General features: G+C 38.3%; 1 protein-coding gene across 1 annotated transcript in view; it reads right to left on the reverse strand.

The window, feature by feature from the left end:
- The window catches only part of MOXD1 (monooxygenase DBH like 1), a 104,372-nt gene that overhangs the window by 23,610 nt on the left and 58,411 nt on the right, over window positions 1-22,351 (reverse strand). The window contains exons 5-9 of the mRNA XM_527504.8: window positions 8,683-8,862; window positions 8,281-8,383; window positions 4,205-4,371; window positions 2,950-3,141; window positions 902-961 (exon numbers count right to left, since the gene is read on the reverse strand). Coding sequence (XP_527504.4) covers window positions 902-961; window positions 2,950-3,141; window positions 4,205-4,371; window positions 8,281-8,383; window positions 8,683-8,862 — 702 coding nt within the window. The remainder of the gene's footprint in view (window positions 1-901; window positions 962-2,949; window positions 3,142-4,204; window positions 4,372-8,280; window positions 8,384-8,682; window positions 8,863-22,351) is intronic.

Here is a 22,351-nt window from a genome sequence, read left to right on the forward strand (position 1 = left end):
ACTTGAAAAAAAACACGGTATTTCACTTAATTTAATATTTGCTATAGCTTTTTCATAGCTAACTTCTACCTAGTTAAGACAATTCCCTGTTATTCCAGGCTTGCTAAATGTCTCCCCTGTCAACAATAAACTTGAATTTAATGAATGCTTTCTCTACCTCTGTTGAGGTGATTATATATCTTTTTCTTTCAATAAATATATTTTCTAATTTAAATCAATTTTATATTCCTTAGCTAAACTCAAGTTGGTCTTATCATTAGATTTGTATATAAAAAAGGATTTGGTTTGTCAAACTCTTATCCAAGTTATTTCCATCAGGTGCATACTACTGGCCCCTTTTATACTATCCTTGTGAAGTTTTAGTTTTCAGATTATGTTAACTACATTTTATGACTTGGTGGGAGGTGTTCCCTCTTTTAGTGTTCCTGAAAGAGATTGAGTAATACATGAATTATCTATTTCTTGAACGCTTGGTGGAATTCCCCCAGTAAATCTGTTGGGACCAGATTTCTCTTTGAGTCAGAGGCCTCAAGGTCATGAAATTCATTCTTCGTTTGGAAGTCTGTATTTATCTAAGCCAGACTCAAGCAGACAGTAAATTAAAGACCACAGTTCTTTTAAAAATATTAGATGAGAAAAATTAAAAGACTAAGGATAGCTTTTCATGAAAGAGTCAATAAATTACACTCCAAGTATTATTTAATACTATAATATCATTAGTTAATTTTAAGTCTTAGAAAATGCTAAAAACATCTCTGATGTCACTTTTATGATACTTGATACTCAAGATTTTTAGAACTTTTCTTTCCAAATGGAAATGGTTTTTACTTTTTTCTTCTAAAATCAAGTTTATTTCTTTCTCTCCATAAATGAACTTTAATAATAATAAAAGTTTTCTTACCCAAGTCATCTCAGCTCTATCTTTCGTGTTGTAGCGACACTCAGTAATTAGGTTATCTCCCTGAAACATAAAAGTAAAAGCTTTCAGATTGAAGTTTTATGCTGGCTTATTTATCAAATACACTTGTACGTCAACAGTTAATATTTGCTGTATGAATGGATGCACCAAGTAATTTCATTCAGCAGAAGACCCCTGATCTGTTTAATTCTAGGTTTGCTGATATAACAAGCAAGCAAATAAATAGGACTCTCTGTGTTTCAGCCAGACTCCACAACATTCTAGCTGGATGAACTACATATAACCCAGGCACAATTTGTTCATTTAAAACCTGAAGATAAAAATTGTTCTTATTTTTGGCCCTGGCACGGTGGCTCATGCCTGCAATCCCAGCACTTTGGGAGGGCAAGGCAGGTGGACCACGAGGTCAGGAGTTCAAGACCAGCCTGGTCAAGATGGTGAAACCTTGTCTCTACTAAAAATACAAAAATTAGCCAGGCATGGTTGCGGGCACCTTTAATCCCAGCTTCTCAGGAAGCTGAGGCAGAGAATTGCTTGAACCCAGGAGGCGGAGGTTGCAGTGAGCCGAGATCGCACCACTGTACTCCAGCCTGGGTGACAGAGACTCCATCTCAAAAAAAAAAAAAAAGTCCTTATTTTTTTCACAGCTGTTACGAGGAGATTAAATGACATAACATAGGCATTAGTAACAAATGAACATTTAATAAACCTCAGACATAGATAGTAGTTATTGTGATCACCTCTTCATTTACATTATTTTCTTTAAAGGTCTCTAGTCATGCCTTTATTTCCTTACAATAGAATTGTGAGGCAAATTAATAGAAGTTTATTGTTCTAGTGTTTTCCATCCTTTTGTACATTACAATACATATGGAAAATGATAACATTTTCATGTTTCCCCTTTAAGATAAGCAGATGAAGCTATTCATAGACCTGAGGCCATAATCTCTGGGCTTTCGCTCTTAAATTTGACCTCCCTGCATGCCACTCAGAGGGCCCAGAGAACAGTATCTCATCGCACTTATGCCATAAACATGGTGCGTCAGTTAGGAAGCTCTGAGATAACACTGTTTGGAAAACCCCAGAGACATCATAATAAAATAGAGTGTAGTCCTTAAGAACCTTGACAAGATCACCATTTCTCAAACTTCTTTCTACTCTCCGGATGTATCAAAGAATTTCTAAGATCCAAAGCTATGGATTTAAGGGATAGCTATTAGTAAAAAGAAGATCCCTTTCCTCTTTATCACTTGCTTCTGTTTTTTCAGCTTTCCTTTTACATCCTATTGTGCCATGTCTTCTCCCTGACAGTTCATCCCATCTAAAAACCCTGTCTCCAGCATCACGTAGAAAAGATATTGCCATTACTCTCATTTTGTAAATGGTATAGGGATCTGACTTTTAAAAGTAAAATAAGGGTAGAAAATTATACTACAATTGAGCTTGATGGTCATGGAATAAAAATTTGAGAAAACAAAGCATTATAACCTTTTTAAAGCCTTCATTCTCTTCTCTCCTTCACCATAACCCCAAGTATTATGTCAAGCTGGATCACACAGCATAGTTTAATTAGCTATATTCACATAGCTTTATCAGATAAAAGAATTATCCTTACATTCCTTCTTACTAAAATGAAACTTCTAAAAATATCCTATCTTTTCAACATAGCATAAAGACACCTCTATTTTACCACTGCAGGAATTGCAACCCAAAGAATCACTAACTGGAATGTCAAGTATAAAAAAAGAGTAATGTTTAGTCCTCAGAACCTGAGATTTTTGTTTGGGGTTGTTTTTATTTTTCAGTCAACAACTTGAATTGCTCCTGGGAATCATAAGAAAAATGAGTTTCAATTTTGGAAAACAGATCAAACACATTCCATCTGGGTTGTACAAAACCCACAGTGGGTGGTGTTAAGAATACAGATGCAAGGAAAAATTCATTTCTCTAGTAGAAACCTTGCCACATCTCAGCAGATATGTCTCATGACTTTCATAACAGTCAATGAAAAAGAACAAAAACATGCATACTGGTAAGATTGTTTGTTCTTCCTTTAGATACTGAAACTCCTGGAAATTGAAGTCAAAATCATCATCATAGGCAAGTAATTTCATTTCCTTCCCTTTTCGAAAATGACGCAGCCTGATGCCTCTGCCAGCCAGGTGAGCATGGAGAAGAACAGCAAACACATGAATTCCACTTGGCTTTTCGGCTTCCAGAGCCTACAGGGGACACCGAGGAAGACCCGATTAGCCCACATTAATGCATGTTCAGACAGTTCACATTCAAACACACTTGGAGGGACAACTGAGATAAAAAGCTAAAGCAATTTAAATGAATGCTTGAACTGAAAAAGAGTTTGAATTCGGATTGTTCAGTGTTCTCCTTGTGAAGCAACATTTGCCGGGAGAAAAGTAGGGGAGCTGATGCTTATAAGGGGCCTCCCAGACCATTTCTACATGTTATCCTCCTTTTTCCTTCTTTTAGGAGGATAAGAGGCAATAAACACTCTTAGCAAAAAGATTCCAGTATGTTAGTAACCTGAAAACCCAAATTCTTAAAAGGAAATATTATTCCCACTTTTCCAGATAAGAAAGCGAAAGTGGGTCAACGGAATTAAGTGAATCGCCCATGGTCCTACAGCTTGTAAATGAGGTCATGGCAATTTGAATTATGAACTATGGCCTAAATAACTCAGAAGAGCATAATCTTTCCACTTCACCAGTCTGCCATACTGTCCTCAACCACAATATCATATAATTCATAAAGAGTATGATCCATGTTGAAATATTTTCATTAAAAAACTTTAAGTGAAAATTGTCATTACTAAATACTTATACTTTTCTCCTATCCTATATATTTTTTATATTAGTTATTTTTGCTCTGTGGTGAAGGAAGGGAAGGAAACTATAAGGCAGAGAAAAATGAAAATAAATGATGGAAAAATCAATATGGATAAAAGGTAAACTAGGGAAAAGAAAAAGACTACACAAACAAAGGTCAAAATTGTAAAAGATGATATACAGTATGCAACATGCAACAAACAAAAAAGGTAGGAGTAAAAAGAAAAACACCCTGCCAACTACTTCTGTCTTTAGAGTTCTACTCCTGCAGCTTCAAGATTTAAAAAAGCAGTCAAAAGTCCTACTAAAATTGCGATAAGGGTTTCACAGTGTGTCAACAAGAAAGGAATCGATAATAAACATGTGCGGAATTTTTCACACCACAGTTTCTAAGAGCATTGATGAATCTGCAGAGAGCAGCTCAGACTCAGATGCTGCATACCTCTTCCAGGCACTCCAAAGTGCAGTGACCCTCAGACTGGAACTCAGGCATCCCTGGAGGGATGGTATGGAAGAGGCTCACCCAGAGGCCAGCCTCAATCACCCCGGCATCATATTTCCTTATATCCATTGTGTAAAATAACCTCAGTCCAGAATTATCTATTAAGCCTAGAACAAAAGCACATAATTAAAGTGATTTTTGGTTCTTAAAAAGTTTTCATTCCCAAGAAAATTCTTGGTTTGAATTTTTTAAAGTTTTCATATTCTGTTGAAATAGGTTTATTTATTTTCCATAAACTGTCATGAGGGAAAGGGATTCAAGCAGAGATTAGTGGCAGACAACATTCAGTTTCACAAGCAAGAGTTAAAAGATGAGTAGCCATATTGCCTGCAACCTTTGTGGACTCACACAGCATACCACAAGAGAAATGTTTCCGTTATCTGGCTGTTATATTCCACAATTATCTAACATGAAGACAGAATGAAGATTCTAAAGTCATTCATTAGAATATAGAATAAATAACTTAATAAAATTTTATTTTATATTGTTTCGAGATGAAGTTCAATAACATTTACTTTGAGGTAAAACCTCCTTAGTTTAGAAACCATCTGCTGATGAAGAAAACTACTAAAGATTCACTTTATTTCTTTAAAGTTTGTCACCATTTTCTTCTTCATTCAACAGCCATTCAATCAACACACAGTCATTAAGAATCCATTATGTAAATGGCACTCCATTAGGCATTGTGGGGATGAGAGATGAATAAGACACACTTGTTGTTATGACATATTCATTACAGGGAGGGAGAGTATGAGCCCCAAACATTTCATAAATTCATTTCATTAACTTGGAAATTAATTGACTTCCTTCTGCAGTAACTAACAGATTGATTCCTTCCCCTCAGTTTCCTTTCTTGTCTCATTTAAATCAATCAGCTTAATCTATTTCTAGTCAATCATTTTTAAACACAAGGTCTTTATATCAAATATTCCTCATTGCATGTTATATACCCTTCACTCACAAACACACACACACACACACACACACACACACATACTTAGAAGATATCCATTACTTTTAATTTTTTTCAGATGTAGTAAGTTGTTAAAATTAAGTATTTCAATAATTATCCCAGGAAATTCTTACCTCTCAACCTCCCTAACAGCCTTGGAAAAAAATCCAAGCTTTACTTTCCTGCTTCATGAGTTTGTAATTGTGAACATAAAATAATTTGCTATGTGTTTGTTGACTCCAGCTTCTTCAGATATTCAGGGTCATCACAAGGAAGCACTGTGATGTGACAATTAAGGACACTGACTCTGGAGCTGACCAACCTGGATGCAAATCCCAGCTCTGCTGCATATGAGTTATGTGACCTGGGGCAAATGCTATGGTTAAATGTCTATCCCCTCCAAAAAGTAGGTTTGAATGTTGTTGAAAATTAATGGCCATTGTGATGATATTGAATGGTGAGAGCTTTAAGAGGCGTCTAGGTCATGAGGGCTTGGCCCCTGTGAATCGATTAATGCTATTATTTCAGAAGTGGCTTTGTTCTCTCTTGCTGTCTTTACCCTTCCACCATGTGAAGCCTACTGCCATGTTATGACCCGTAAGAAGGCCCTCATCAGATGCCAGTACCTTGTACTTGTACTTCTCAGCAGCCAGAACTGTGAGGAATAAATTTCTGTTCATTATAAATTACCCAGTCTGTGGTATTCTGTTATAGCAGCACAGAACAGATGAAGACATAAAGTTACCTAATCTGTGCTTCAGTTTTCCAGTATGGAAAATGGCCATAATAGTAGCACTACTACCTCATAAGGGTGATGTGTGGCTTAAACACCAAGTTCTAAGAACAGTGTTTGGCACAAATGAGGTGCTCAATAAATGGCAGCTAGTCACACATACAGTGGTCACACATCTACCAGGGTTTCAATCAATTGTTAAACAAATAAATCATAAAAATCAATTCTCCTTTTGTGTTATTATCAGTGCAGATACAAATAAGCATGATAATGTAGAATATCTATACTGACCTTAGAATTTTCTCTGGACATATCTTGCAAAATTTTGTTTTGTATTTTATATTTTTGGCGTCTACCTCCTTATAAGTTTGACAGGGAAAAAATATAAGTAGAAATTCCAGTTGCATTTTGTATAGTTAGGTTCATTAGTTGCATTAGCTGTTTGGAGCATTAATAGATAATCTAGTAAATAAAGTAATAATTTCTTAAGCACATATAAAATGATTATTAAAAAACTTTTCTGGAAACAAATTCGTATTATGTTATATTTATAAAAATAAAATTACTATAATCTAAAATTTGGTCTAATTATGTACATGAATAAAAATAGAAAGTACTAAAAATCCTGAGTCCTCTATTAACCTGTTAGGAAAATAAGCTTATGTTTCATTTTTACATTGAAACTATGAGAAAGTCAACTTAATTGACAACAGAGAAGGCAAATAAATTAAGCCTTCTACTTTTGTAATAAAGACTAAAAGGAAGAAGTAGTTCACATAGAATTTCCAATTGGAGAAGTATTATACATTGTATAGAATATTTATTCTATTAATAATTTAAAATCAAAAATGTAAAAAATTTTTAAAAGTTGCAATATAAGACATATTCAATAATTAATCCCATTGTTATTGTGATGACAATTTTTATGTTTTATAGTCACATATGATTTAATGGAAAATCTAACTTTTAGAATTTATTAATAGGTTATTTTGCTTGGTTTATGAAAGTTTTAAACTTTTAACATAGATTCATGGTTCAGAGTATGGGATATAATTGGTGGGTGGAAATTAAAGTGAATTCAGAGAGAAACTATTTCCTATTAATTACTTTAGGGTAAAAAAAGTTACTTTATTGGCTTGCTCACAAATAGAATAGCTTGACACCTACTTTTATAGAAACATCACTCTTTAAATATCATACCACGTGTCCTCTCTTCAAAATCTTTTATTCATGCTGCTGCAGCCAGAGTGGTCTTTTCAAAATACAGATCTCAATATTTGACTCCACTGTATCAAACTCTTCAATTGCTTCTCATTGTCTTCAGGGTAAAAATCCTTAATGGGTCCTACAAGATCTTAGATGGTCTGCTTCAGCCTTCCTCTGCAGGTTCATCAGCATCTTTCTTCACTGCACCCTAACCCTTCAGCATCTCCAGTCACCCAGATGAACAGTTTGATTCTTTAATGAAGACTTTTTAGCCCATCCCCACCAATACACACTCCTGGCTGGATTAGGTCACCAATTGAATACTCTCATAGTGTTAGGTATCTTCTTTGGACCAATTGGCATATATATAATTTCATATGATTGCTGTGAAAAATTGTTTCTTTTTCACATTGGGCTATAATTTCCATAAGGGTGGGAACAGCATCTGTTTTTCACTCACACTATATCCTCAAGCACAGATCTGGCACATAGTTGGAGCTCAGTATTTGCTGAAAAATTGCATGAGTCAATATAAAATAATAACTTGGAGTTACTTCTGTTGACAATTTCATGTTAAATCTATCAAAGTTGGGATTTGGAATATCATACAAATGATTTCAGAAACAAAATGTACATCCTTACATTTCTTTACTTCAATATCATATTACACGGTGTCACTGCATAAGTACTTTTTGAGTATATCTATGGTTTGCTTACCACACAACAAAATGCTTACACTTTTTAGTATAATAAATGGTAACTTTTTCTTACGTGCAGTTAGAAAGAAAATATTCCATAAACACCATGTATTGGGACTAATCTACATCACAAAGGAAAAGTTTATTATTCTACTTCCTGGTAGGTAGTATGCAAGTGTTTTTTTTTTAAGATTAGCGACTGCGTGTGCTCATTTACCTGGTTTGGTGCTGGTTAATGCCTGCTCTTACAGTATAATTATAAATAGTACCCACTTTCACTTTAAAAAGTATCCTAATTTGAATGACAAATGTATAGGCTAATTCCTTCTAACACTGGCTGCTATTTTGTTTCAACTCTGTTAAAGACTTACAAGGTACAAAACTTTTTATAAAAATCATAGGTAAAACATATGAACAATAAACTCACCTTCCTCATAAGTGGGATTGTCATAATGGACTTCTAGGAGCACATAATGCGGATCTAATGGAGTGCCGAGGGATAATCCAACATGAGGTGGATAAGAAAAGCCCTAAATATGGAAAATGCCATGAGACAATGTCCTATGAAAGTCCCTGAGAGCTCTATTCCGCTCAAAAACCAGCTATCTTCAAGGATATTTCAACCCTCTGGAACCCCATTCATCTACAACTGATGAAATAAAATAAAAATGACTTAAAGAAAGAATCCCTTCCTACGAAAATGGAGTTAAGCCACCTTCATATCAAAAGTAGCGTTAAAGCTTTACTTCTAAGTATTAATTAGAACCATATTTGTGGCGGGAAATATGATCAGTTAATTGTGTTACATCTCAGTAATCATTAGCCCCACCTCTCCACCAATAGCCCAGGCAAAAATCACAGTTTCACAGGTGAGGAACGCATCGGGCATGTTGGGGTGATAGCACTCGTGGCCGGACTCCAGAACGCTGTTGTTAAAGTTGTTGCTGCACTGATAGAGCAGGATGTGGTGCACCAGACTCTCATGGCCTCTCTGTATCACTGGCTCAACCTACACGAACATAAATGAGAGGGAGGACACAATAAATAAGACCACCCTACAGCATCCCACAACAAACGTGAAACTAGCATAAATTATTGTCAGTTTCTCAAAGGGATATTCTTCTCAATTATGTCAAGGTTGTGTAGTTCAAGTCTAATTTGTTCTGGAGACAGTGACAATGGTAAAGATATGATGATGACAACGGCAACAACAAAGATGAGATAACCATTTAATCCAAGAAACAGGACTTTACTAATCGGCTTTTTTTTGGTTGTTAATTCACTGTCCTGTCCCTTGCCCATTCTGCAGAGCAATTGTTTTGAAAATTGCTTGCTTTTTCCCAGGTTTGCTCTTCCTCCTCCTGCCTCTCACTTTTTAAAAAATTTTTATTATTATACTTTAAGTTCTAGGGTACATGTGCACAACGTGGAGGTTTGTTACATATGTATACATGTGCCACATTGGTTTGCTGCACCCATTAACTCGTCATTTACATGAGGTATATCTCCTAATGCTATCCCTCCCCTCTCTCCCCACCCCACTACAGGCCCTGGTGTGTGATGTTCTCCACCCTGTGTCCAAGTGTTCTCATTGTTCAATTCCCACCTATGAGTGAGAACACGCGGTGTTTGGTTTTCTGTCCTTGCGATAGTTTGCTGAGAATGGTGGTTTCCAGCTTCATCCATGTCCCTACAAAGGACACGAACACGAACTCATCCATTTTTATGGCTGCATAGTATTCCATGGTGTATATATGCCACGTTTTCTTAATCCAGTCTATCATTGATGGACATTTGGGTTTGTTCCAAGTCTTTGCTATTGTGAACAGTGCCGGAATAAACATAAGTGTGCATGTGTCTTTATAGCATTTTTTTTCACATAGAAAAAAAGAAGTCAAGGCTGTGGGCACAAACGCTCTTAGTCTCCCTCTCTTCCACCTCAAAATGTTATCTTTACCCATCCCTACCAGTGGTGAGAGGTGAGATCTCATTCATCTCTATAAATGCATGGTGCTGAGAAGAAGGCTAGGGCTTAATCATTTTTACTGGTGATTTTATCATCAATGAAATTCAAGAAGAATTAAATTGTAATCTGACCTCCAGAATACAAATTGAGGGTATAGCCTAAAATATGAGGATTTCCTAAGAAAAAAAATCCACCCATGAAACAACAAGGAAACTTGCTGCAAGTTTCCTTGCACATTTTATTTTTATTTTAATGATTAAGATCAAAAGCCAATAACAATTTTATTATTAGAATTTGGAAGAGAAAAAAAAACATTGTTAGCTATGTGCGCTTGTGACACTGCTCAAATTAAAAGAGGAAAACTAGAAACAAGTAGAATGGGCAGTGAAATTGGTCCTAATGTGGAAAGCGTGATCCACATGAATGTGGTCCTTCCACTGTTTGCTCTGTTAGTTCCCTTCATAACACTTGCCCACTTTAGTCCAAGAACCTAGGAATCAACTCAGAATGAGTGAAGCACACCCTAGCATCCCAGAGATTCTATATGCAGACCAAATGGAGCCTTGTACTTGGTGTAGGTGGGCTGTAGGTGTTGCATCAGTTAGAGCAGGGGTCCCCAGTCCAGTACTGGTCCGTGGCCTGTTAGGAACTAGGCCACACAGCAGGAGGTGAGCAGTGGGCAAGTGAGCAAAGCTTCATCTGTATTTATGGCTGCTCCCCAACACTCACATTACCTCCTGAGATCCACCTCCTGTCAGATCAGCAGTGGCATTAGGTTCTCATAGGAGTGCGAATCTTATTATGAACTAACTGTGCATGTGAGAGATCTAGGTTGCGTGCTCTTTAGGAGATTCTAACTAATGCCTGATGATCTGAGGTGGAACAGTTTCATCTCAAAACCATCTCCCCCATCCTCCAGTCCATGGAAAAACTCTTCCATGAAACCAGTTCCCTGTTGCCAAAAAGGCTGGAGACCGCTGAGTTACAGGGTTCTTTTTTCTTTCCCCTCAGAGTTCTTGGAATCTTTGTTCAGCTGATAAAGTAGCCCTGGTGTGCTGCTAAATACCCAAGAGTTTAGCCTTAGAGTTCATCAACACTTCTGTGTTTAGTCCTAACTACTCAAATTCAGGCACTGCATTTTAAAATCCTTGCTTGCTCTCTACTTTCAGCACGCACATTTACATGAAGTGTTTTCAGCTCTTTTCTCCTATGGCTTTGTTTTCCATTTTCTCCATAGTTTTTCTCTTTTCTGTAGGGAAATCTAAGCAAGGGGGGAAATGGTATGTAGTGGGTCGTGTCTGAATGGGCAGCCAAGAAATTCCAGTTTTTAAATCCAGTTTTCTTTTGTGTTACATAGTGAGTCATGCCACACCTAAGCCTCAGGTACATTTTCAACATCACATTCATGGAAAAAACATTGCACATGGTTTTGTTTGCACTTGTTTCGTCTCTAAAAGGTCGTGAGGCCTGAAGGCAGAAACTTTTTTATTTTGCTTGAAAAGGGTAGTTATTGTTCAAGCATGGTTGCATAATAACAATGATTGCACAGAAGTAAAACCCAGAATTTCTATAAGAATTTCATTTTTATGTCTAGTTTGAGCTTCTGTCTGAGACTTGATGTTTTTGGGTTCCTCAGTCCTCCAAGGGGGACAGGGCACTGCTAAGATGTCAACAGTAAAATATTCAGGCACATGTGAGATTTTTGCTAAGTACCTCATAAATTCAGGCAGAACCTTAAGGTTGTACTGAGCTCTGTAAGGTAGATCTTGGGAAGAAGCCATTAGGGCAAAGGAGAGTTGGTTACTGTCACGACAGTTTCAGAAACTAGTGGCCTTCACTGAAGTAGAGGAAGAGGGAGTTAAGGGTGTGTGATGCTGGGTGGTGCTTGACTTTGGGGAGCTTCAAATAAACAGCTTGAAAGAAACTTTTAAGAGCAAGTGCTTTTTTTTTTGTCTTCATAGGAAGTGCTAAAACTAACACCAAACTGCAAAGCTACCAATTTATCCCTGGAATAATAATAACATCTGTCTTTTATTTAGACCTACTATCTACTAGCCACATATGAATCATTCTATGTATTTCATTTAATATTTACAACAAATCTATAAGAAAGATGTTATAATCCTTATCTTACAGATTTACTGAAACTCAGAGATTAGACAACAAGCTCAAAGTACCACAGCTGGGAAAGGGTGATGGGATTTTAAACCAGGCTAGTCTGACCCCAAAGTCTGTACTTTCCTATGGCTACACATTATTGTAGGAAGCGTGTTGGAGATGCATTAAGGACCCTGGAAGTTGCTGCCGGTGGGAGGGAGGATGAAAGGCTTCAGTAAGGCAAGTTGTCGACAGCTGTCATCAACAAGGGTGACGACCTCAGGAGCCAATGCCAGAAGGTGCTTCTGGAAGCCACTAGCAGGGACCACCACATGCAGATGCCCTCAGAGGTGCAGTGCCAGACTGGGAGTCTTACACCTGGGGAGGGGGCTCATGGCCTCCCTGCCACTCCAGTCCCAGTGCCCCTTGGCCTCTAGGATGAGAAGACAGACCCATGGCCTTTCAAGGTGTTCCTTCTTACAAAGGGCAAATAACAAGGCTTCTCTTTGAAACTTGATGAGGGCTTCAAGAAGAATTAAACTGTAATCTGACCTTCAGATTACAGATTGAGGGTGCAGCCTAAAACATGAGGATTTCCTAAGCAAAAACACCAACCCATAAAACAACAAGGAACCTTGCTGCAAACTTGGGTACGGATCACGGGAGGAGAGGATAAAAAGGCTTGGAAGAAGCAAGCCCTTGGCAAAATAGAAAGGATGTGAGCAAAGAGAGGGAAAAAAAGAAAGAAAAAGAAGTGCTAGGAAATGATATGTAAGGATAAATATAAATTAAGAGGCTGATAATATGGGAGAAAAAATTACCTGACTATCAAACTCCTGAAAAACGAAGAATAATTTCTAGAGAGGAAATTTTCAGACCACCATGGGGATATTAAGTGAGACACCAAGAATGTTCCTTAAGGATGGACATAACTTGTTTAGTGGAGGGTACAACTTGAGGAAATGGGAGTACTTTGATCAGTGCAGGACAGGGCCATTGGCTCAAATGCTTAGCACAGGATAGGATTTCCCACAATGCTTCACGCCATGCTTACAAAGCCTGATCAAGCCAGGGCGCTGCTACCAATCCCCTGATGGAGGCTGCTCGTTATTTTCTGCTCCCACAACAAGTTCTACAAACATTTTAAGCAGTCAACAAACTTGTGTTTTAAACTATGTTATGATATTCTTCTTTAGCCAAGGCACCATCTGAGGAAGCAGAGTGAGGCACACACAGAGCTCCAGGCCCCTTCCTGCTTGTTGGCTGAATGCTGCATTAACCCGACTTTCTGATGTGCTGGGTAACTGTCCACGGAAAAGACAAGACTTTTGTTTTTGCATTATTACATTATTTGTAATGATGACAGAGTTATACATTTTTTAATTAAAAATACTGAGGCTGGGCCGGGCGCTGTGGCTCACGCCTGTAATCCCAGCACTTTGGGAGGCTGAGGGGGGCAGATCACAAGGTCAGGAGATCAAGACCATCCTGGCTAACAAGGTGAAACCCTGTCTCTACTAAAAATACAAAAAATTAGCCAGGCGTGGTAGCGGGCACCTGTAGTCCCAGCTACTCGGGAGACTGAGGCAGGAGAATGGTGTGAACCCGGGAGGCAGAGCTGGCAGTGAGCTGAGATCGCCCCACTGCACTCCAGCCTGGGCTACAGAGTGAGACTCCGTCTCAAAAAAAAAAAAAAAAAAAAAAAAATACTGACCCTGTAATGTATCAGTACATTAAAGAGTAGCATTTAAAAAGTGTTCCTTATTCTGGTTACTTCACACATTCACATTATTATCACAATCACAGGGGGAATGCCAAGAGTTGCCTCTATTCAAAAATATTAAAATTGTACGAATTATTAAAGAAAGTCATGACCATAGAAAGTATACGAATATAGATATATTGGTATTCCTGACACTGGAATGAACATTTAATTTAATCTTGCTTGTAGCCTGGCTGTATGATGGCAGAAGAAATAAATAAAAAGAAATACAAAGCAGTGCATATGGAAGTGGAGGCAAGACACAAACATGGAAATTCCCCTGATGACATCAAACTATGTTATTGATCCCACATTCTTGTACAAAGGTGGGGTGTACAGACCCAGAATGGTGACAGGCCCGTGAGCTTACCTTCTGATGGCAAAACAGACCAGGCAAGGAGGGCCTGGCAGCCGTGGGTTATTTATTAACTACTGTGTGTATTAAAGGAACAGCCCAGAAACCAGAACACAGATAGAAAGGGAAAGACTTCAACCTGAAAGAGGAAAACAGTCTCTTCCATTAGATCAAGTAACGGGAGCTTTCAGATACACTTGAGATATCTTAGCAAGAAAAGCAGAGAACAACAATAAACAGTTGCTCAAGAGTAGCCAAAACCAAGGTGGAAATTAACACTGACCATAAAGCTGACCTTGACAACGACCGTTTTTCCTAATCTCATCATCTCTTCTTACGCACTTTATCCAGGTCAAATATGCCTCACATAGCCCCTGCAGCACAAAGAGTGCTTAATAACTATTTATTGAATTGAAATAAAATGAATACTACCCTTTCCATGAAGCCAACATCAATGAGGCTGAATCATAAAATTCATTTGCCTCTTAGTTTCTTGATTATCTCCACTATACTGCATCCCACTTCAGCTACTGAATCCCATTGTCACACCCTGCCCATGAGTACACTACCTCTGAAATTCTCTTTCTGTGCCTCTTTCCTTTCCTGTTAGCTCTTTCACACTTTTCCAGTTGCTCAGCCAGCCATTTTCTCCTGGGAGGTCACTGAACTCATCACTCACCAGCACTCACAACTGACCCAAATGCTCAAATGGTGAATCACTCCTGTCATCTGCTCCTTCTCATCCTCCACTAAGGACACTGGAGATATACTTTATACAAGTATTCGCATGAGACTTCAAAGTTCATAACTCACACTTTTGCCTCAGAACGTCAATCTTTCTTTGGTTTTGCTCTGCATTCTGTTCAGCTCCCTGAAGTGGCTATCCTAAAACCTTTCCCAATTTATGCACACCTCCTAATCAGCTCTCAGCAAATGTCTTCATTATTTTGATGAGAGAGGAAAGCGTTTCTATCCACTCTGTAGCTGCCTGAGGGCAGAGCTGGGGGGATAGAATTTGATGCAAAGGACACAATATGATTGAAAAAATCTTAAATGTCAGGAACCCATTCTATATATTCATTTTTTACAATGTAGAAAGTAATGAAACGATTCAAAGAATCTACACTTGGTGGCATCTTATTCTACTTAACTTGAGCTATACAGGGTGGGATGAGACATAGAGAACCTAAGACCAAGTGACTGGGTACAGAGATAAGACCAAAAAATTCTATGTGTTGCAGAACTCCCTAGAACTTAGAACGAAGAAAATGTTTCAGAATTTGAGGCAAGAAAATCTTAGGGGAAATGTATATTTCCCTTCAGTGACTGAAAGAATGAGATCTTTGACAAAACTGTGCCTACCTGCTGATCTCTCCTCACCAGCACCTACCCTGAAAACAGATTCAGTTCAAAAAGGGCTTTTTGTGAAAGACACCGAGTATTGGAAAAAAAAAATCCGTATGGTTTTGGAGGCTTCAAATAGCCAATTACCTAAACAATAATGCTGGCTGAAAGAAACATATTTTTTTTTTTTTTGCTTTATTTCCCTGTGCTGGGTTGAACAGCGTCTCCTGAAAATTCATGTTTACCTTGAACCTCAGAAGGGGACCTTATTTGAAAATAGGGTTTTTGCAGATGTAATTGGTTGAGAGGAGATCATACTGGATTGGGGTGGGATCTAAATCCAATGACATGTGTCTTTATGAGAGAAAGGAGAGAGAGATTCAGACATAGATACGTACAGAGAGAAGATGGAGGAATGAAGATGGAGGCAGAGATTGGAGTGATGCTGCCACAAGCCCAGGAATGCCAGAAGCTACCAGAAGCTGGAAGAGGCAAGGAAGGGGAGTTTTTGGAAGGAACCTGGCCCTGCCTATATCTTGATTTCAGACTCCTGATCTCCAGAGCTGTGATAGAATAAATTTCTGCTGTTTGAAGCTATCCAGCTTGCAGTCATTTATTACAGCAGCCCTAGGAAATTCATACATCCTCAATTTTCTACCACAAACTAAAAATTTGGAGATTTATACATTTCTACCTAGGTCATGATTGTCCCTGTCATTGTTTGTGACACGAACTCATTAACTCATCGCAAATACACATTTCTCATACATGACTGAAGCTAAATAGGTTTTTTTATTTATAGCTAAATATATGTGTGTCATGCTTTAGCTATTAATTTTGGGGGTAAAGCAGGAGAAAGTACCTTTCTTGTCTTGTCTGATTATACTCAGCAATATGTGAGAAACACAGGGAGGTTACTAGCGCCCTTTTGAACAATTTTCCTGTACTCATTCTTCCAACTCTACCCATTTAACCTGTGGCTCCTTGCTTGTTAAAACATGAGTGGACGAGTGGAACACAGCTCTTCAAAAACAACTTGCGACTCAATAAATGCAAAACTAAAACAAAAGGAGAGAGGCGATGGGTGTAATCTGTAATGAGCTGGAAATTTTGTAAATTCCCATCACTTTTCTTCCTGCCTGTTCTTGTTCCTGGCACCCAGCTTTACATACCCACCTGAGGCACAAGTTGCTGCCCACATAAAAGCCCGTAATCCATCTCTGAAAAAAGTTATCCAGAGGTCAGCTAGCTCCTAAAGTGATGCTGCCTATGGGAACATTTTAGCCAGAACTAACCGTGTAGATGGATGAGCATATGATCATGCTGACATGCTCATGTGACAATGGGAGCACAGAGGTATCTGCCCCTCTCTCTCCATGTCTCCTGCCATATCCTCATCCCTAACAGGAATGGCTCTTTTAGCCTGACAATGTATCCCAGGTATGAGAGACAACCAGAATTAACAAGGAAATGGCATCTTTGCACCACAGACACTCCACTCTGAAGAAGGTAAGGGTGCAACGCAAATCCTGACTTGCTGATGTGGTGTCAAGGGGCCACAGCATGAATGGACTTGTCAGCTAAAGCACATAAGGTGATGGCAAGAAGAGATGAAGTGGGAAAGAGATGAAGAAAAGGAAGGAAAAAGAGAAGAAATGAGGGCGAGGAGGCTTCTGGGAAATAACTCACCCCTTACTGTAATCCCGAATTCTCATGCGTCTACCATCTTCAAACACAACCTTGCCCTGCCAGCCACAATTGGTCAGTTCAGGGAAGGGTGCCCAGCCTATCTTGGAACTTTTCAAACGACGAAAAAGAATTCAACCCCCTCTAGAAGCTGAATATGAGCTGTGAGGTTCAGCAACCTCCAGGGATGATGTTTCTCAGCACATGAAAGAAGCCAGCATTCAGTGAGATACTATCAAGCAAGCACACAGAGAGGTACCAGAGACAAGATAAGACAGGTTTGGCAGAGTTCGAACACTTCACTGAAGCCGTTCCTGAAACCAGTTGCATCTCTACCAACTGTGGTTTATTTACTCAAGTTTTCCTCTTAATAAATGAATCGATACATTCCTTTCTTTTTCTGAAACTAGTTCAGCTTGGGTTTCTATTACTTGCAAATAAAAGTCCTGATTAATAATCAAACACAAATAAGTATAAATCATCAATTCATCAATATGTATGCGCAATCATGCATGTGCTACCTGAAATTTTTTTCTTCACATTGGAACATTGCCACATAAAATACTTTGCTTTTGTTTTACTCTTCCAGTTTATTTACTATTCTTAATTGGACCTACGTAAGTTAAAAATAGTTACTTCAGTAAATGCCCTTGAAGAGTAATATGTTGGGAGAGAATCACTTCCTCTACTACATACCTCTACTACATACCAATATCTTTCTCCCTTGCTTATTGATTTCTGAATTTCCACCTAGGCACTTAGGATTAAGGTTATTTGACTTGATGAAAGAGGTAACATGTTATGATTTACAGTCATTTATTTTTAAATATGAGTGAATTAGGTCCTTTGGCCAAACACTTCAAGAATATAAAAACAAACAAAACAGAACATTACTTTTAAGACAGTTTATAACACAGCATGCTTAGTGTATATATTGTTGTTTGAATTTTTAATAGATTACTCATGAACTCTAAGGTACCTTCTGTACCTATATTAGCATATATAGTAATTTTCAATTACTTGAGATATTCAATACACCAGAGATCACCTAGAACTTTATGAAAATTTGAAATTAACATATCTATGGCCAACAAGAAGTAGTTAATTTTAAATTCATACGTATATGGCCAGCAAGAAGTAGGAGTGTCCCAGAGGTCCCATCTTGGCTGTGCGACTAACCAGCTGTGGGACATGCCATAAGTAAGTCACATGATAATAGCTCTGCTTCCAATCCAGCTCTAGTCTATGTACAGACTAGATGAATATATATATTCATTTAATCCTCAAAGCAACCTTATGTGTTTAGGTAAAAGAATTATTCCACATTTTACAGATACAGAAGATGAAGCACATATAAGTTAAGAAACTTGCCCAAGTGTCACAGCCCAGATTTGACTCTGGCGGTCTGGATCAAGAATGTGCTCCTCACCACCACGTGATATACTCGTATCTTTATTAGCAGGGTCACGGATGGGACAGCATCAGTGCTCTACCAAGAACACTTCAGATCCCTGGAGCCTTTTCAGTGCACCTACCACCCGGTTCTGTTCTAGGTTCCTCATTTCTAATCACTTGTATCTGCAACTTTCCTCGGAGGACTACCTTGCAGAGAACTAGTGCCACAAAATATACATTCCCCTGGGGCAGGTGAAAGGTATGGAGATGGGGATGTCCAGCAACCTTGCCCAGATGGGACATGTTCTCCATGGGTTTGGGTTGAGGCTGGAACTGCAACAGAATCACACTCTTGCTCAGCTTCTTCTTCCCTAGCCTTACTCTCCCCACCAGCCAACCCCCGACCCAGTGTTTTCTCCTGGCACTTCCTTAGTAAATCAATTGCACATAAATCCATGTCTCAAGGGGATACATTTCAAATAAGACAAGCAGCATAATGATGGAACTTTTTTTGGAACACATTTTATTGGGTTTGATTCTTGCTTTATTATTTTCTATCTCTATTTCTTTGTTGTTTAACTTCTCACTAACTCGGTTCCTTTAGCAGTAAATTAGTGATAATGAGGCTTACTTATAAGATTATTTAAGCATTCAATGGCTGGTCCATGTGAAGCAACAAATACCTTGTAGGTGCTCAAACAATAGTACTAGTATTACTATCTTAAGTTGGATCCTGAGTTTTTAAATGCAATTTTAACATTTTACACTCACAGACAACAAGTAAATCTATACAAGTAATCCATTCACAAGTTCCAATATTTCAAAATCTAATTTTAAGGCTTGTATGTCACAAATATTCAGGCAAAAATATTTCCATAAATATTAATGATATTGCAAACTATGTAATCATGAAATATATATTTGTGAGTGCCATCTCAATATATTAAGGATTTGATTTTCTAATTTTTATGTATAAGACTTAGCTATATTTTCTTTACAGAGATCTTTTTCTGAAATATGGCATCCCTCTTTTATCAAAGGAAACTTATTTACATTCACTCGTGTATGTTTATATATAGTTTTAAGTATAAATTTTCCTTATCACTTTGATTTAAAAATGTTTTCTTTCAAGAGATGTTCCTATGAATGAATGTTCATTCTTGGACTCAAATGACAACTCCCCACCCACCAACAAAAGCCCCACCTATATCTACATACTATGTGCTCTTCGTTAGGTGCTGAGGGAGGAAATAATGATGCATCACACATGAATCTGACAGTCTTATGGATCAAATTCTAGAACAGTAGAGAAGCTAAAGCTATATAATAATCATTTTCTGTTGCTTTCCAGCATCAATTCCCCAATATTTTCCTATCAGGAATCCTGAACTTCCGAGCTACATCTTTTGGCTAAGAATGATCCCCAACTTCCTTGGGTGGCCTAAGCCCACTTATGTAATCCCATCCTTGATATGAGCTGAAATTGATCCAATCACAAGGAATCTGTAGACTTTTACATGGTAGCTAAAAGCTATGCTCTCCTTTCCCCTGGATGTGAAAGAGAAACTGTGCTACATCAGAAGTCTGTGCTGCCATTTCTCTACCATGAGGCAAAATAGCCTAAGGATGAAGATAATACAATATTAAGGGCAAGCTCAAAATGAAGCTACAGCTCTTTTTTTTTTTTTTTTTTTTTTTTCTGTGATGGAGTCTCACTCCGTCACCCAGGCTAGAGTGCAGTGGTATGATCTCAGCTCACTGCAACCTCTGCCTCTCCGGTTCAAGTAATTCTCCTGGTTCAGCCTACCGAATAGCTGGGATTACAGGCATGCACCACCACACCTAGATAATTTTTGTATTTTTAGTAGAGACGGGGTTTCACCGTGTTGGCCAGGCTGGTCTCAAACTGGCTGGTCTCAAACTCCTGACCTTGTGATCCGCCTGCCTCAGCCTCTCAAAGTGTTGGGATTACAGGTGCGAGCCACCGCGCCTGGCCAAAGCTACAGCTCTTGAAATATCATGAACCTCTAGGCTAAGGGATTTGCTTCAAATAAATCCAAGCAACATTCAGTTGAAATAAAAATGGGTTTGATGATGATAATAACTGTCAATGACAATTATTTTCTTCAATCACCCTTTATTTGTTTCTTCCCGTCTTCAGACAAGCAACGAAGGCTGAGGTGACTACTCAAATCTGGATTAACCCATTTCTTGTTTGCTCTGAGAAATGAGCACTGGCAGCAAGCAACACTTTCTTTTTTTTTTTTTTTTCTAAATGGGAAATAGGTTAAGGTGGAAATTTTAATTTGGCTATCTGGAAAAATATACATATAAAACAAAGCATTCCCAAAATAACTAATAGCTAAGCCTGGTTCTATAATGTGCTTGAAAAACACTTTTTAAAGAGAACAATGAGTATTTAGAACATGCTAAAACAACAAGACTCATCTTATTTCCCATTTTTCATCTTCAAAGTGTCCTCTAAGTTGCTTTTTAGTCATAGCTATCATCCTAATCCACATCTCTCATTAATCCTATAGGAATTATAACAATAGTCATCTACTTATCGTCTTGGATGTTGCTATTGGTGTGAATGTGTCCCCCAAAAATTCTCATGTTGAAATTTAATCATCAATGTGATGGTATTAAGAGGTAGGGTTTTTAAGAGGTGATTACATGGATGGGATTAAGGCTATTACAAAAGGGTTTGAAAGACTGGGTTCATTCTCATGCCCTTCTACTTTCTACCATGTGAGGACACAGCAACAAGGTGCCATCTTGGAATCAGACAATAGCTTTCACCAGACAGCAGACACCAATGACAGTGCCTTGACCTTGAACTTCCCAGCCTCCAGAACTGTAAGAAATACATTTGTGTTCTTTATACATTGCCCAGTCTAAAGTATTTTGTTATAGCAACACAGACTAAGACATGTTTAGTAACTTGCCTTTGGAGAACACTCTATATCCCAAGCAGATGATCTTCCCAAATCGCACTTTTCACCTTGTTAATCTGACCAATCATATTCAATGGCTCCACACTGCCCGTCCTGTAGCTGATAAAGTCAGTACTTCTTTTTCTGACATTCAGGGCTCACTGTCATTAGCTGCATGTTACCCCCATGGTCCCATATGCATGAATTCCAGTCATAGAAATGTCTTCCCTTTATGCACTATGTTCATTCTTACACTTACGATTTCATTCGTGCTGTTTTCCCCATCCAATAAGTCCCCCTTATGCAACTTTGCTTATTTGAATCCTATTCATTTTTGAAAGCTCAAGTTTTGTTTTCCCTGGATGCTTATGTGATTATTTTGGCTCACATTTGCCCTGTTGCTCAGAACTTCTTTCAGGAGGCAGTACTATGTGGTAGCTTAAAGCCAAAGACTTGGTTTGGAATCCAAGGTCTGCCCCTTACTAGTTGTGTGACCTGAGGCAAATTACTTAACCTTACTGAAACTCAGTTACTTTAGTTATAAAATAGAAATACAAATCAGCTTTTTTTTTCTTTGAGATGGAGTCTCGCTCTGTTGCCCAAGCTGGAGTTCAGAGGTGTGATCTCGGCTCACTGCAAACTCCACCTCCCGGATTCAAGCAATTCTCCTGCCTCAGCCTCTCAAGTAGCTGGGATTAGAGGCATGTGCCACAACACCCAGCTAATTTTGTATTTTTAGTAGAGATGGGGTTTCACCATGTTGGCCAGGCTGGTCTCAAACTCCTGACCTCATGATCTGCCTGCCTCAGCCTCCCAAAGTGCCAGGATTACAGGCGTGAGCCACCACGCCTGGCCCAAATCAACTTTTAATCTATTATAAAAACTAAAGGAGAAACGTGTCTAGCACATAATCTGTTGTAAACATTAGTTTAAAACTATACTCAGTTCTGTACAATT

This window comes from Pan troglodytes, chromosome 5, assembly GCF_028858775.2.
Source record: "Pan troglodytes isolate AG18354 chromosome 5, NHGRI_mPanTro3-v2.0_pri, whole genome shotgun sequence".
Classification (NCBI taxonomy): domain Eukaryota; kingdom Metazoa; phylum Chordata; class Mammalia; order Primates; family Hominidae; genus Pan; species Pan troglodytes.